The sequence below is a fragment of the Zeus faber genome, assembly GCF_960531495.2.
Source record: "Zeus faber genome assembly, chromosome: 22".
NCBI lineage: Eukaryota > Metazoa > Chordata > Actinopteri > Zeiformes > Zeidae > Zeus > Zeus faber.
In genome coordinates, this window is record NC_137209.1 from 14,817,665 (window position 1) to 14,832,849 (window position 15,185).

Here is a 15,185-nt window from a genome sequence, read left to right on the forward strand (position 1 = left end):
CACGTCACAGAGAGGCTGAAGATTCTTAAGACAGTTTCAGAATTTGTGAAAAATCTCTTTTTAAGCAGGTCCAACTTCGACCTGATCTTAAACTTTAAGATCCAATGACCGTCGCGGCCGAAATGAGCGATTCGCCGAGCTCCACTGGAACGCAGCACGGACAGGCAGGCGCCACTTTATTCACCGCGTCACTGCCGCCCCCTGCTGGCGGCACAGCGGGACGACTGGTCAATCATTCGCTACAAGGTGTGAACCGTTTTTATTGCGCGACACTAACGCGAACTTGGAGAACAATTGATGCAAAGTTCAGGTCGTTCTTTCAGCCACTCCTTCGGTACTCGTCGACGCGGGCGGGGATCCGGCCCGAAGGTCCGAGCGGGGCCACAACCATCACGTTCAGGACGAACGCGGACTCCTTCCAAGGTTAAACCACGGTTAGCTTTCTTATTCGCTCTGAGTTTCAGAATATATATATACATACATATTTTTTTACAACAATTAAATTTCTACCTCATACGACAAATAATATACTTGCAGCGACTCAGACGTCGTCTTTGGGCGGCTTGCCGGAAGCCCACCGCGTCCCGTTGAAAGAGCGCGCGCCGCCGCGTACGTCAATTAATTGTATTAATTATTCAATTCAATTTTTCTCATCCATTATAAATTAACTCATTATGAATGAATAAACAGTCGGACACTGGTTGTATCACACAAATGTCGGAAACAAAATAATTCGTGCATCGTTTGTTTATTTACTTGAATCGAACACCGGCCGAGGACGACTTCAGACAACAACGACAACAAGGGCGTGCGTGACACGGTGTCCTTCCGGCGCGGGGTCGACTTCTTGTGGCGTTCTACAGCGGATACACTCCAGCAGGACACAAGGTGAGGTTATAGTTATGACATCACATCAACGGAGTGAAAGTTGGTTATGGGCTAAACACACAACACCACCACCACCTCGACCGTGGAAGGTGGATCTAGTCCCCTTTGGGTGGGTGACAGGCAGATAGAAGGAGCTTTGTTAAATCCCCCCCCCCCCCCGGACGGCGCAGGGACGGTGACCTGCCGGACACCTTCAAATTCCAACGGCGACGTCGGCCGTCATCGGCGGCTCGGCGCCACCTCCGGATTTCGATGGCGGCGCACAGCGAAACGCACACGCTCGGCGCCCAGAACCCAGCGGACGAGAGACGTTCACGTGTTTCAGCCGTGCAGGGTTTCGACGGACGCGGGAAAAAAAAAATAAAATAAAATAAGAAACGCCAAAATAAACAGGAAGTTATGGCAAGCCATCACGGAGTCACAGTGCTGTCAGAAAGTGCATACGGACATAACTTTGTTATACTTCTATTTCCTGGAAGACATGTTTGGTATTCGGGTGTACAGTTGGTTTTTTTTGTTCGTTTGTTTGGTTTTTTTTTTTTTTTTTTTTAAATAGAATCCCCGTTGGGTTTCAGTGCAGGCCGACCGGAGGACAAAGCGTGTGCGTTAAAACTACTCTGAACATGCCCGGTACAGTGGAGGTTAAGTGAGAGCAGGTTGTGAGCGAACACGGTAGGAAAGGCCATCGGGGGTTGCATAAGGTTCCACTTGTTTTTCGGTAATCTACGGAAATACTGCCACCGTTTTGCGCGGAGATAGGCTTTCGTCCCTTTCTAATGGGGGGGGAAAAAGAGAAAAGGAAAAGAAAAATTAAAAAAAGAGGCGCGGCAACGCCAGCCGGGACGATCTAGCGGGTGTCGTCCGGGGCTGGGATTTTCTCCAGGCTGGGCTCCATGCCCCAGATCTCCCTGGCGTACTGGGCGATGGTGCGGTCGCTGGAGAATTTACCGCAGCCGGCGATGTTACGAATCACCATCTTGGTCCACTTCTTGGGGTCCTGTCGGGGAAAAAAATAAATATGTTGAGGCAGCGTTCCCAAACAATCGCTTCCCCCCTCTGCCACGGCAACGCTCTCCTTTCAACCACTCAACATGAGAAGCGTGTAGAAACGGTGCTTGTTATTATGCTCTGCTGGGAGTGACGCAAGATTAACCAAATCTTCGAGATGACTCAGGAGGACTGAATTACTCCAAAAGACAAAAACGCCCAGGGTGTTTGGCACGATGCATATTGAATGTCACTCTTTTGCGTTCCACCAAAATTAATTAATTCTGGACAGAATTCAATGATCCTCGCGAGAGTTCCAGGCCCGACTCCGAGCCACTCGACTCTTCTGCCTTTGGTCCACCGGAACGTCCCCCCTCGCTCGCCGCCCGCTACACCGACCGGATCAAAAAGGGATAGAGAGCGGGGGGGAGGGAACTCCGAACGAGTCTTTTTCCTGGAGTGACTCGTCGAGAACCGAATCTCGAATAGCGGTCAAAGCTTGTCGTCGCTGTACGGATCGTCGGCCCCTCTCTGAGAGAAACTGGTTCTGTTGGAGCCCCTATTCTGGAGCGGATGGATTAGTACGGCCTTACAACTGGCCAGCTCTCCTGCACAGTGGTTGAAAAACACTGTTAAGGGGTGTGTGTGTGTGTGTGTGTGTGTGAGAGTGTGAGAGAGAGAGAGATTTGGAGGAGGACACTGCCACACTGGAAACTCATACGAAACAAGATCATTCAGGTTGGTCGACTACACTTGCAAAATAACCTTTAAGCTAGAAAATCTCGAATATAAATCTATATCTTTCGTTTCCTTTTGAGATAAATGGCGTAGAATTTTCTGCATCTGTTTTCAGCTTGTTTGGAGAGATTTTGTTGAAAATAAATAACATTTATATGAAATAGAAATGTTCGTTAGTATTTCCCTTAGAGGAAAAATAGCTATCCCAGGTGGTCGACCCACTCCATCGCTTTCCGATTGACGTTGATGGCAGACGGATTCTTTGTTTTGGTTTTTTCCCCCCCCGCTTCTCTTACGCGCCAGGAACAGTCAGAGCACTGAAGCGGTGTAAGTGCACTTTACCGTGTTGTGGAACTGATGCCCCGCTCTGAATCGATCCGAGCGGAGCTCTCTCCCTCTGCGCTCTGAGCTGTTTAGGATTTGTGATTGATTATTTGTACTGTTGACTGTGTAAAAGCGTTCTTATATTGCATGTAAAAAAAATAAAAATACTGTGATGTTTTCCCTCTCGCTGTTATGACCTCATGTTTTCTCGACCTCATTGTGAAGTGCACGGTCTGAATAAACGTTGACTTTATGAATTCAGTTGTTGGGAACCAGTACGTCTGTTTACGCCTGGCATCGGAACCCGTCTCCACATGGGTCTGGAGTCACCACTTGTGCTCAGATCGTCCCCGTATGTTGCTTTTATAATTTAGGAATAGAAGGATAGAAAGATTTAGATTCGTTTTGTTTGCAGAGTTTCTCACTTGTATGGAAAATGAAAAATGTAAACCTGACTCAGAATTGGGAGTGAGGATTTTTTAAATTTTTATTCCCACCCCCCTCCGGTTCCGGACTCTCGTTTTGTTGTTATTTTTGTTTGTTTCCTACTTTGTATTAAACAACGTGTTTTTCTTCAAAACACAGCTTTTTAAACTGTCCACGCCCCGTTCCCAAAGAACACCTGTGTCCCCACTGTAACCCCACTGTGGCGTCACACATGTCTCCCTGTGGCTTTCCGTTGCTATGGGACTTCATTTGGTAAAAACTAGATGTTTTTTGCGTACATAATTGTAAAATGAATAATGAATATTATATAATGAGTCGATCAACGATCGCCGATTGGAATTTTGGCCGAGGTTTAAGTGAAATTAAAAGTAACTTATTTTTTGTTATTAAAAAGGGAACTATGACGCTGTCCACTCCACTCCATTATTTTCTATCACAGGATTTATTTATTTTTTTAAATCAAGTAAAATGACCTCACCCCACCTCATCTATTTCATCTGACCTACAACCCACAAACCCTTCGGCAGCTTAGCGTGGACTACCCACCTGATAAAGGGCGCTGATCTTTTCTTGGCACTTAATGTAGGCTTCGTAATCCGCAAACACCTTGAACCTGCAGGACAGACGGACGAGCTGAGTTGAAACCAAGACACCGCCGGAAGGACAACAGTGCCAACGCGTAACCCACGGCGACCGCTCATCGGCATCAGAATGAACCGGACCTGTCATGGTTCATCAGCATGTTGACGATGTCCTTGAACAGGTCGGGCTTGTCCGGACTGAAGAAGCCTCCGGAGATCTGGTCCATGGCCTGCTTCAGTTCTGGGATACGCTTGTAGTAGGACGTGGCGTCGTAGCTGGAGGGGGACGAATACGGTTCAGGTGGCAGATATCGAAAACCTTCATTTTCAAACGTTACAATAACCGTCTAGTTCACGAGGATGTGCGAGATGTATTACACCTCAGCAAGAAAGACCAAACCATCACCCGACAAGCCGTTGATTATTATAACCCTGTTTAATCACTTTTTAAAGTATTTGGGTGACAGGCTTTAGGGTTAGGGTGTGATGTCCTGGTCATCATAAAGCCTTAATCATCAGGAGAGTAGCACCGGTTCACTTTTACTTACAGGGCCCTGTTGGGTAAACTCCACTCATATCTGTCCAGTCTCCGCTATCAGGTTCAGAGAGTTTGTCGACAGCCTTTGTCATTGTTACTGAAAGAAGAAATTGTTTTGCATGAACTGGATCATTGAATTTCATTGAGTTACTCTTTGCCTCCCTCGGAACAGAGATTTTCTGGTTTTCTGCAGGTTTCAGCAAGTCAAATTGAAGACTTAATATGTTTTTGAATGAATGAATGAATTAGTTAGTTAATTAATTGGTTAATTAATTAATGCAATTTCAGACATTTCACATCCATACTGGTGAAGAAAGTATGATGGATATGAAGGAAAATCAGCATCACTCCGACATGAATTACAGTTTTCCCCGGACGGATTAAAAAGGTAAAAACTGCCGAAATGGGGCGCCGCCACCCCAAAAAAATACTCTTCGGATGCGGACCATTCACACAAGTCGCCCAAATTGACGTGAAAAAAGGAACATTCACCAAAAAGCGAGTGGCTTGCATCCCTGAATGTCATAATCCAATCAATTTATAAGACCTGTCAAATTCGTATGCAAGACATTCAGTCTTAAATTCAGATAATTTGATTTTAGACTTTTTTTTTTTAAAGGACCTGCAGAAACCATGATTTTAATCTCAAAAGGACATACTACTTAAATAAAGGTAAAAATCGGATGCCAAGACTCGATAAGGGTTAGGTCGTAGTGAGGGCTTGTTTCAAAATGACGTTCCTATAACTGATGAATAGGCTTCAAGGAACATGACTTCAAAGTTCAAAGCGACGACGATCGATGCAGGGCATGTGCGATGCGACGCTTGTGAAGCCATTTGTAAATAAACTTGATGTCAGCGTTTCCCACTAAACCCCCACCGGGCCCAAAAATAACCAAAAAAAAAAACAAAAAAATAACAGCACTGTCCCTCAGAAATAAATGTATTACAGCCCCTTTTTTATTTGAATTTACAGTCCATTTATGCTATTTAAACACCTTGCGCACAGTGGGCGAGGTGGGATCCCGGCCACCACCACCGCCACCCGGTCCCTCGGGCGTATACATTTACTAATTTATATATTTACGTTTATTTGAGAGGCATATTTATCATGTTGTGGACAATCCCAATGGGCTGGGTTTGTTGACCACACAGGAATGAACAGGCTACCGGGCTACACCTCACACAACTCATGATCGCTTCTGATAGCAATGAATCCTTAAATTTAAGAATTTACTTAATAAAGACAATTCATCCTTTTTGGTAGGTGAAAACCGACCTCGGGATGGGACAGGCTGCAAGGAGCGGCCTGCATGAAAATCCCAGTAAATGGGCCTCCTGTGGCAAAACGTCCCTACCCTGATGCCACGGTGCAAATTTTCTCCAAGCCCAGGGATGAGGTGCAGCAATGAATCATGCACACTGTGTTCATGATGTGCTCATGTTTTGCAAAGTTCATCGGTTACACAGCTTGTTTTTATTCAATAAAAGCAGCTTATTAAGCCACCCTCTCCTTGTGATCACGGTTCTAATGAATCCGTGAATGTACCGAGCAAACCAAAATTTGAACGCAAAAAATAAATTGCAGACCGCCCGCCTGCGCCGTCCGACGGAAGCAGACCGCGCCAATACATGTACCGCCTCCGCGCCGTGGCACCCACCCTTGTTTGTCCATGGCCTCCACGTCCGGCACCCTCATGCCGAAGATGAAGAGGTTCTCCTCCCCGGCCTCCTCCGCCATCTCCACGTTGGCGCCGTCCATCGTGCCGACAGTCAGGGCTCCGTTCAGCATGAACTTCATGTTCCCCGTGCCGGACGCCTCGGTCCCGGCCGTGGAGATCTGCTCCGACAGGTCGGCGGCGGGGATGACTGAGGGAGAGGGAGAGGGAGAGGTTCATGGACGAGTGGATGTCTTTTCATAGGCGTCAATGAGAGTCTTAAGTTTCCAGTGATGGCTTATGGTTCGATTCCGGTTCCCCACTGAGGCTTGTCCTTCCTCGAGTGTCTGTTCCACTTCCGACCTTAACATTTCAGTCGTTTCTGTTTTTTTGTCATTTAATTTTTCGAAGGAGGACGCTCATGCTCACTCGCTCGTTCTGAATCGCACATTCAAACACAAGCTCCGTTTCTCACGTGGTCCACGAGTTGTCGATTTGGATTGACGGGCACTTCAGCCAGTCTCGTCCCCCCCCCATTCACTGTCCTTTTGTGTGAGAGATTCTCAAAGGAGACTCGGATTTCCTAATTTTTTACTCTATTTTTTTTTTTTTCGTTTTATGAATGGACATTTTTTTTTTTTCCATCCTTTTACGGTTCCCTGGATGCAGTCTGGGAAGCAATTGCGTTCCCACTCTAACAATGCGCTCACATGTGTCGCCAACGTGGTCTTTAGTAATCTGACCCTCAGCGCAGGCGTTCACGGCTGTATTTTTAGCCGTCCCGCTTGCCCCATCGGCTGCTCGCTATCGGAAGAGCTCCACCGCGCCTCGCTTACCCTTCTCGGCCAGCGTGACCTTGTAGTTCTCCAGGAAAATGACCTTGAGACGGTCTCCCACCACGGAATCGTTGTTGACTATTTCGCCGATCGCGGTAATCAGCCGGATGATCATCTTGGCGGTGTGGTAGCCCGGGGCAGCCTGAGGCGACAAAAGAAAGACCACCGCGTTTGGAAAAGACGCTTGCCGAATAGCATACAGCGAGGACTTAAAATGAAAAAAAATAAAATAAAAATGGTGTCATTCTTCATCCTGTGCATTGCTCTGCAAAAAAATGATTTTGCAAGCCAGAAAAACTGGGGGGGTGACGAACAAATAAAACCCTAAACAATGGATGGATTTTTTTTTTTATATATAAATGTCTAAAATTGTGTGTGTGTGTGTGGGTGTGTAAGATTATAGCTTATACCTTATTTAGAAAAATAGCCAATTTTCCCATGTATTCACATTTAAAAGAGAACAACAACAACATACTTTTGATTTGTTTTTTGTTCCCTTCTTGTCTACGTATTTTTTGAAATATATTTTTTTGTTTCCTCGTGCAGTTTACCAATACGTCTGTACCAGCCCATAAACCAATCAGCCCCATTCGCACAAACGGCCCCGACAATTTAGTTCTGTTAAAGTGCATTAGGGCGACGGCAACCCTGCTCACCTTCCCTCCGATCATGACGGTGCGAGGGGTCCAAGACTTGTTGGGTTCTTTCTTGATGCCTGGTGGAGCGGGGGGGACAACAAAAAGATGTTTCCTTCAATTCTGAATGAGGAAGAAGTAATCTTATTAAAAAAAAACAAAAAACTTGAAGGCTCGAGTTAACACCCACGGTTGTAAAGGGTGATAATATGCAGGCAGTTGAGCAGCTGCCTCTTGTACTCGTGGATCCTCTTGACCTGAACGTCGAACATGGAGTCCAGGTTGATCTTCACCTTGTAGTGCTCCTCCAGGTACACGGCGAACTTCATCTTGTTCTCCTGGAGGTTTTTTTTTTTTTTTTTAGTGGGAGGACGGCGTTAAAAAGACAAGGTGTAGTATTACAGGCTCATAGGGGGTCGGGGGGGTATGCGTAAAATCAAACTTTATGACGTCAAAACTCACCTGTTTGACTTTGGCGATGTCTCGAATCAAGGCGTCGTCGTTCACGAACTTGAGGAGCTGCTTCAGCTGGTCCAGGTCTCGGATGTAATCCTCACCGATTCTCTAAACGTCGAAAACACACTGATGAACAGGACCGTCCCCATACACCCAGAAATGATAGTTCTTAACGTCCCTCTAAATGTAAATGTTCTGAGTTTGTCCCACCACAGAAAAAAAAAAAAAAAAGTGTTATTAACCACCCAGCTCAATTTGAATGATCGTCACGTATATAAAATTAGGTTTCAAAATCGTGAAGAAAAAAAAATAATAATAATAAATAAAAAAAGGCAGTTCCCTCTGTTGTGAGACACTGGGGGCGTGTCCACTGGAGACGCCGAAACCACTGGTCTTGTGCTGGGGGGGGAGGGGCTGTGCCAAGTGTGACCGTTCCACGTCGTCCGTGTCCTGATTTAGCCCCGCCCCGAAAAAACGGTCCTTTTCAACGGTTTAACGCTCTAACTCCACTGTTCATAAACAGCCACTTTACTTAGTGGAGGGATCGTCAGGAAATAAAACCTTTTTCCATTCATATCAGAGTTGGTGGGTTAAATAAACAACCCCCTCCTCCCTCCCCGGGGGTTGGGGGGTAACTGAATATATAAATAAATAATGTGCAATATTGTAAATTAGACGACACACGGGTAAGTAAAGAATAACACGCTGCAAGTCCTTACGGATCTTTGACTTGGGTTTGAAATGTTCTTTGTGGTACCATTGGTGGTACCAGCCACAAAAACGGCTGATCTATTGCATTACTCAAAAGAATTGAATTTTTTTTTTTTGTGCATACTGTGAAAAATACATAAAAAAGCAGGTTCAGCTAAAGTTGTACACTTCAAGGCGAGAATATTGGCCAAACATACAGCCGGAACCCAAAAAAAACACACCTCTGCAATGACCTCAGCCAAGCCAGGATTGGACATGACCAGCCACCGTCTGGGCGTGATGCCGTTGGTCTTGTTCTGGAACTTCTGAGGGTCCACTTCGTAGAAGTCCTTGAACCTGGTGAAGGTTGGTCGCAAACCGAAAGAGCAACCCGTTAAAAAAACGGTTCCGTTTTTTTTTTTAAACAACAAACAAAGCAAAGTCATTCTCAACGGAGAGAAGCCAATTTTTTCCTACACCGTGTCTTTGATGATTTCGGAATGGATTCGTGCCACTCCGTTGACGGCGTGCGACCCCACGATGCACAGGTGGGCCATGTTGATCCTCTTGTTGTCGCCCTCCTCGATCAGGGACATGCGACGCAGGCGGTCCAGGTCGCCGGGGTAGAGCGCCGAGATGCGCTGCGGGGTGGCAGAGGAGGAATGCCGACACGTGAACGTGAACGTGACGCAAAAAAAAAAAAAAAAAAAAAAAAAGGCTGTCGACGAGTCAAAGGTGGGGCGGGCGCCGCCTACGGTACCTCCAGGTGGCGGCGGTTGATCTCGAAGATGATCTCCAGGTGGCGAGGCAGCAGGTTCCGGAACAGGTCGATGGGCCAGCGCTCCAGGGCCTCGGGTAAGACGGTGTGGTTGGTGTAGGCGCAAGTGCGCACCACGATGTCCCAAGACTGGGAGAGGTCAAATAAGAGAGAACAAAATAAAAACAATAAAAACAGAAACTTAGGCGCACATTAAACAACGAGAACTCTCAATTGCGTGAGAGAAGTGGAGCGACACCAAGGCTTTCCCAAGGGGGGTTAAGCAGCAGTGTCCTCAATGGACTGCTGGGAATATTTATCTGATCTGATAATTTCCTGCTACAGTCTGTAAGAAATAATATGAATTACGATAACCGTCCCCACAAAATGACTGACCGAGACGACGCGCTCAGAAATGGAGCGGAATCTTCCTTTGGAGCTGAATTTGAAAACACCGTCGCCCCGGGTGAGCTCAGACGAGTCAAAGCGTCCGTTTCAGCGGAGCAGGGCTAGTGCTGCTGGGGCTTGTGTGGCCACAAGCTTGAGGTCTCATCTGCTGCTGTACGGTGTAAATAAGCCTGAATACATTTATTTGGTCCATCATCTGGAAGATACCCGTGATGCTCTGAGGTTTTAGCCATTTTCAAAAGTCTACAAGCAGTATGGAGCATTTTCCTTTAACACGCCTGTGAAATACCCCTTGATAACCCAGTGTAGCACTGTAGCTGCATCATGCACACACATCCAAGTACCTTCTCCCACGGCAGTTTCTCCATGTCGACCAGGATCCGCATCAGCTCTGGGATGGCCAAGGCAGGGTGGGTGTCATTCAGCTGGATGGCCACCTGTGATGCGTGAGAAGGTCAAATCTTAAGCCAGAAAATCTTGCCCTTTTTTTTTTCCTCTCTCTTTTGGAGATCATCTGACCGGTCCAGAATTATGTGCATAAGACTATTCAGCTCATTTTGAAAAGAAAATATGCCCTTCAAAAAATATCGAATTCTAAGGATCCCTTTGATATCTTTGACGCTCTCGAGTGTCTTATTCTCTTTATTTAAGGATACCATGTGTTGCCGACTATGCGGACAATGCATCGCGTTTTATTAAAACCACAAGACGGTGTCTATCCTTTTCATCTGACCTTATCTGGCAGGGAGGACAGGTCCATGCGCACAAATTCAGTGGAGCCAAACTTGGAGGACTTGAAGCGACGGATGATGTCCTGCAGCGTGGCTGCCACCACAAAGTACTCCTGCTTGAGGCGAAGCTCCTTCCCCTCAAAGAACTTCAGCGGAAGAAGAAGAAAAGACGGAATTTTACCGGTCGGTCGGTCGCGTTGATCAGCTTGCGGGGGTTTGGTGGGACCGTGCATAAGGCCAAAGCAGAATTTTGAACTTACGTTGTCGTTGGGATACAGGACGCGGGAGATGTTTTCTGCCAAATTCCTATCCAACACCGCTTGGATGTAGCCGCCGACGTTGACTGCGGAAGAGCAGAAGTTGGCGTTAAAGTGGCAATCCCTGAGGTTATCTGTTCAAATAGACTTGATACTTTTATTTTTGCCGCATTTTCAGGACGCATGTGCATGTGCTCCTCGAGCTGCTGTCGCCATGGTTGGTGGCGGGGTCCGCCTTTCCCGGCAAGAACGCCAAAGATGGGGGCGCCCGCAAGAGGTCAAAGGGTTCACAAAAAAAAATAAAAAAGGAACAGCACCCCCCATGTGACTCGGGAAAAAAACCCCAAAATCAACTTATCAGACAAAGGGCATTAAAAAGGCGACCATCGTGGAGCTCAGACGTTATGAAAACAAATGATGCGATCAGTGAATGCACTCACAGTCCTTGAGGTTAAATTCACATGGCGCCTTAGCGGACCACAGCCTCATGGTGTTGACCACGTTGTTTCTGTAGCCGGGGACTGGGGTGTCATAGGGAAGAGCCAGCACCACCTAGACACCCCCCCCCCCCCCCCAAGCGAAAAGGAATGGAAAAAAAAAGCACGGTCACGACGGTTACCGGAATTACTTGTACCGCACATTTCAGAAGGAACCGTTCAACTACACAGTGTCACTGGCTTCAATACATTTTCATTCCCCCGGTTTAACGGATATCTCACCTGTGTGTCTACCCACTTCACCCCTTCGTGGGTGTGCTCCACCCTCCCGTAGAAGTGGACGGGGCGCATGTACTCGGGGCGGGCTTTCTCCCAGGGGTTGCCGTAGCGCAGCCAATCGTCCGCCTCCTCCACCTTTTGCGAGGGGACATAGTCACCGCATGCGTCGAAATCATCTTAGCTCGACCCACGCGTGCGGGCGGCAGCAGGTGCCGGTCAAAATAAATAAAAAAAATACCTGCCAGCCGTTGACAATCTTCTGGTTGAAGATGCCAAACTCGTAGCGGATTCCGTAGCCGTAAGCGGCCAGACCCAGGGAGGCCATGGAGTCCAGGAAGCAGGCTGAAAGGGGGGGGGGGGGGGGGGGGGGCGCGTGAGAGAAGGCCGTCCACACCGCTGAGCATCACCGTCCGGCGCTCGGCTCACCTCCCCAGATGATAGACAGAGCCCGGATCATAAAACGTGCGGGTGCTCAGAATTTAAGCGCGCTCATCAACGGAATGGAGGGAGGCATGATTCAGCTTTTTTTTTTTTTTTTTTTTTTTTAATTCTTACAGTATTTGTTTTGTTCCATTACAACCACAGCGTGCATGCTCTGGCTTCCATTTGAAATGTCTGCACGTCAAACGTCAACGCCGGCACCGGTGAACCCATCAGCGATGAGGTGTTTCAGTATTTTGCAGAGCCACCAAGCTACTCATTGTAACCCTTTTTAAAAGGTTGTTTAAAAGGGATTCATGGCTGATTCACGGGCTTATGCGCACACGACCCTCAAATCTGAACGGGAACGTGCGTCCGGTCGTTCACCGTCCGAAGGAAGGACAAACCTGCAGAAAAAGCTTGTGAATGAGGCCCGGTGACAACCCTCACCAGTGACGGCGACCTACCAGCCAGACGACCGAGCCCTCCGTTGCCCAGGCCCGCATCCTCCTCGATGTCCTGCAGCTCCTCCATGTCCAGGCCCAGCTGACAAGCACACAAATTAATAGTTAAATCAAATCGATCGCGAGTCATTTTCCAGAGTTACTGTCTGCGCGAACGGGAATTCTCTTCCGCCGCACCTGGTACGTGGCCTCGTCGCAGGCGTTCTCCAGGGCCAGGTTGACCATGGTGTTCTGCAGGGTGCGGCCCATGTAGAACTCCAGGGACAGGTAGTAAACGCGCTGCAGGCCAGGGACAGAAACAGGGCAGAATAAGACCGACCGGAGGGGCGCGGTGTCGACCGAGAAGAAGAGAGGACCCCCGGCGCTCCCGTCGGAAGGTTACCGGCGTGAAAGAGGGCAGAGAGACGTTTTGGGGACGTCACCAAGATCATGTTAAGGATTCTAATCATGCTTCATGAGTGTGTGTGTGTGTGTGTGTGTGTGTGTGTGTGTGTGTGTGTATGTATGTATGTATGTATGTATATATATATATAAAAAGTATAATTGGTTGAGCCCGGATGAGCCCCCACCACCGTAAGCCCCTCGTGGTTTACGAAACAATAACAAATGCTCCTTTGTGGAGCGGCCCCAGGTCTCCCTGGAAACCCGGGGCCCGCCGTTTCTGGCAGCCACCGCAACACAACCAACTCGCTCCCGAGCCATTGGCAGCCGCATGAGAAGCAGGCGTGGACAACAAACAAAGCCGGCGGCGGAGAGACAGGGGCCTGCACCTGTCTGTGGTCGGTATAAATAGTGGAGCCCCTGGATCCTGCCCAAGGTCGCTCCGAGAAAGAGAGGAGCGCAACCACCCCGGAGCACTTCAGAGGGCGAGTCGCCTTTGTCGCCGTTTCCATATCATTTCACTGCATATATGTATGAAAGTATGTATATGCAAGTGACGAATAAAAAATCTTGAAGCGTCATTTTGCTGCTTTTTTGACGTGGTTTTACAGTGCCGGGTGCGGCAGAGGTTCAAAGCGGCAAAATGTGCAAAACTGTGAAAATGTGCACGGGAGGAAGCGACATTATCTATTTTATTTTAAGGAAAGGCCGAGGGGCCAGATCGGGTTGTCTGTCTGCAGAGAGACAAGCAATCCATCACCGGGAACTGGTTCCTGGAGCAGGACACAAATTGCAACGCTATCCAACAGGGGCCCATCTTTTATTTCGTTTGCTTGAGCCTGCTCACAGTACAGCTGTCAGACGGATGAACGCATCGCCCAATAGGTCCCCCCCCCAAAAAAAACCAGAAGGATCTGGCCCTTTAACCCTCCTTTTCGCAAAAGTATCCACGCCGATCGGGGTTGATTTACTGTTGGCGCTGGGGATGTTGTTTCCTCCCCCAGTCGGAGGGTGATGTTTTTCGTGAACTTAACCGTCGACACGGGTGACTGTCCACAACGAGTTGTGCCGGTGCGTGAAACGACTGCGCCCTCGCGGGGGAAAAGGCGGACCCCGCCTATCGCGACGTCGCAGGTGCAAGAGGCAAATCAATTGCGTCGCTGTTTCTCGTTCATCGTCAGGTTAAAAAAAAGGGGAGGGGGGGGATAAATAAAATAACAGCTCACAGGATTTTGTTTTGTTTTTAAATATAACCTCATGGATGACCGCTGGAGAGGCGCTGTGCGGCGCACGGCGTCGCGGGGGAGGCGGCGTGCGTGGGGTTTTCAATTACTTCAGGCATATTTTAAAGGAGCGGAGACAGCGGCCCACTTGTCATGCAACAAGTGGTGCGCGGAGGAGCGGAGAGGAGAGGCGAGGTGGCCACCGGCCAAGAAGCCGCATTTCCTCCTTCCTCGTCGGCCTCTGCAGCACTATACATGGTCATTTTCTATGGATGAACCGATGGAGCGGCCGGACGGACACGACGTTACGTAACGCGCGGAAAACGTTGACATTCAACGACCTTTTGACCGGCGTAATAAAATAAAAATCATAAAGACAACAACACCGCCACGAAAGGCCTAGAAACCGAAACTACCGCGGCAGTCGACTGCGTGCGTTTTTTTGTTTTTTTTTGGTTCCCCCCCCAGTGGATGCTGCTTCGTCACGGCTTCCCCGCCGCGTACGTGCCGAGCGCGGCGTCCCGGCGCGCCGCTTACTTTGGGGTCTTTCTCGTAGTAGTGCTGCTGCGTCCGGATCCACCTCCCCACCAGGTGGTCGCGGACGGTGTTGGCCAGGGCGAAGTAGTAGTCCCGCTTGGTGGCCACGTTGCGGTCCTTCACCAGGGTGAAGTGGAGGTGGCGGTTGAAATTGGTCTTGAGGTCCGCGACGTTCTCCACCCCGGCGAGCCCCCGCACCGAGATCTGCTTCCTCTTCTCCTGGTCCGTCAGCGGCTTGGACATGGTTGATTTTTTTTATTTTATTTTTTCCACCCCTCTGTTTTTGGGTGTGATTTGTCTGGTTTTTTTTTTTTTTGTTTTTATTAAAGAAATAAGATAAATTCTCCGGAGATTCAAAACAGGCCGACGGGATGGGACGATGGCAGCTGCGTCAATGACAGCGAGCCTCGGTGCCTCCTCAGCCGGCCAGACGTGGCAACCCGGCCGCTTGCACGCAGCCAATCAGCGAGCAGTGGGGGCGGTACTATCGAGGATGCGCTCCAATAGGGGGCC

At 48.5% G+C, this 15,185-nt stretch overlaps 1 protein-coding gene across 1 annotated transcript; it reads right to left on the minus strand.

The window, feature by feature from the left end:
• Positions 1-731: 731 nt before the first annotated feature.
• Positions 732-15,071, minus strand: LOC307247251 (glycogen phosphorylase, muscle form-like). The gene is made up of 20 exons (XM_080023358.1): positions 14,673-15,071; positions 12,709-12,810; positions 12,535-12,613; positions 11,886-11,989; positions 11,651-11,782; positions 11,372-11,483; positions 10,935-11,017; positions 10,677-10,820; positions 10,288-10,380; positions 9,539-9,685; positions 9,256-9,419; positions 9,021-9,135; positions 8,095-8,196; positions 7,823-7,970; positions 7,654-7,712; positions 6,998-7,139; positions 6,165-6,372; positions 4,107-4,241; positions 3,931-3,997; positions 732-1,885 (listed from the first exon to the last, which is right to left on the minus strand). Exons 1-20 carry the CDS (start codon positions 14,913-14,915, stop codon positions 1,736-1,738), a joined length of 2,529 nt encoding a protein of 842 aa, XP_079879484.1. The 5' UTR covers positions 14,916-15,071; the 3' UTR covers positions 732-1,735.
• Positions 15,072-15,185: the final 114 nt, after the last annotated feature.

Excerpts from the sequence above, each read along its gene's own strand:
- LOC307247251 (XM_080023358.1), bottom strand. The coding sequence starts at position 14,915 with ATGTCCAAGCCGCTGACGGACCAGGAGAAGAGGAAGCAGATCTCGGTG. Across the intron at positions 9,420-9,538 it reads TCAACCGCCGCCACCTGGAG|CGCATCTCGGCGCTCTACCC; the intron begins GTACCGTAGGCG and ends GCCACCCCGCAG. Across the intron at positions 1,886-3,930 it reads AGATCAGCGCCCTTTATCAG|GACCCCAAGAAGTGGACCAA; the intron begins GTGGGTAGTCCA and ends TTTCCCCGACAG.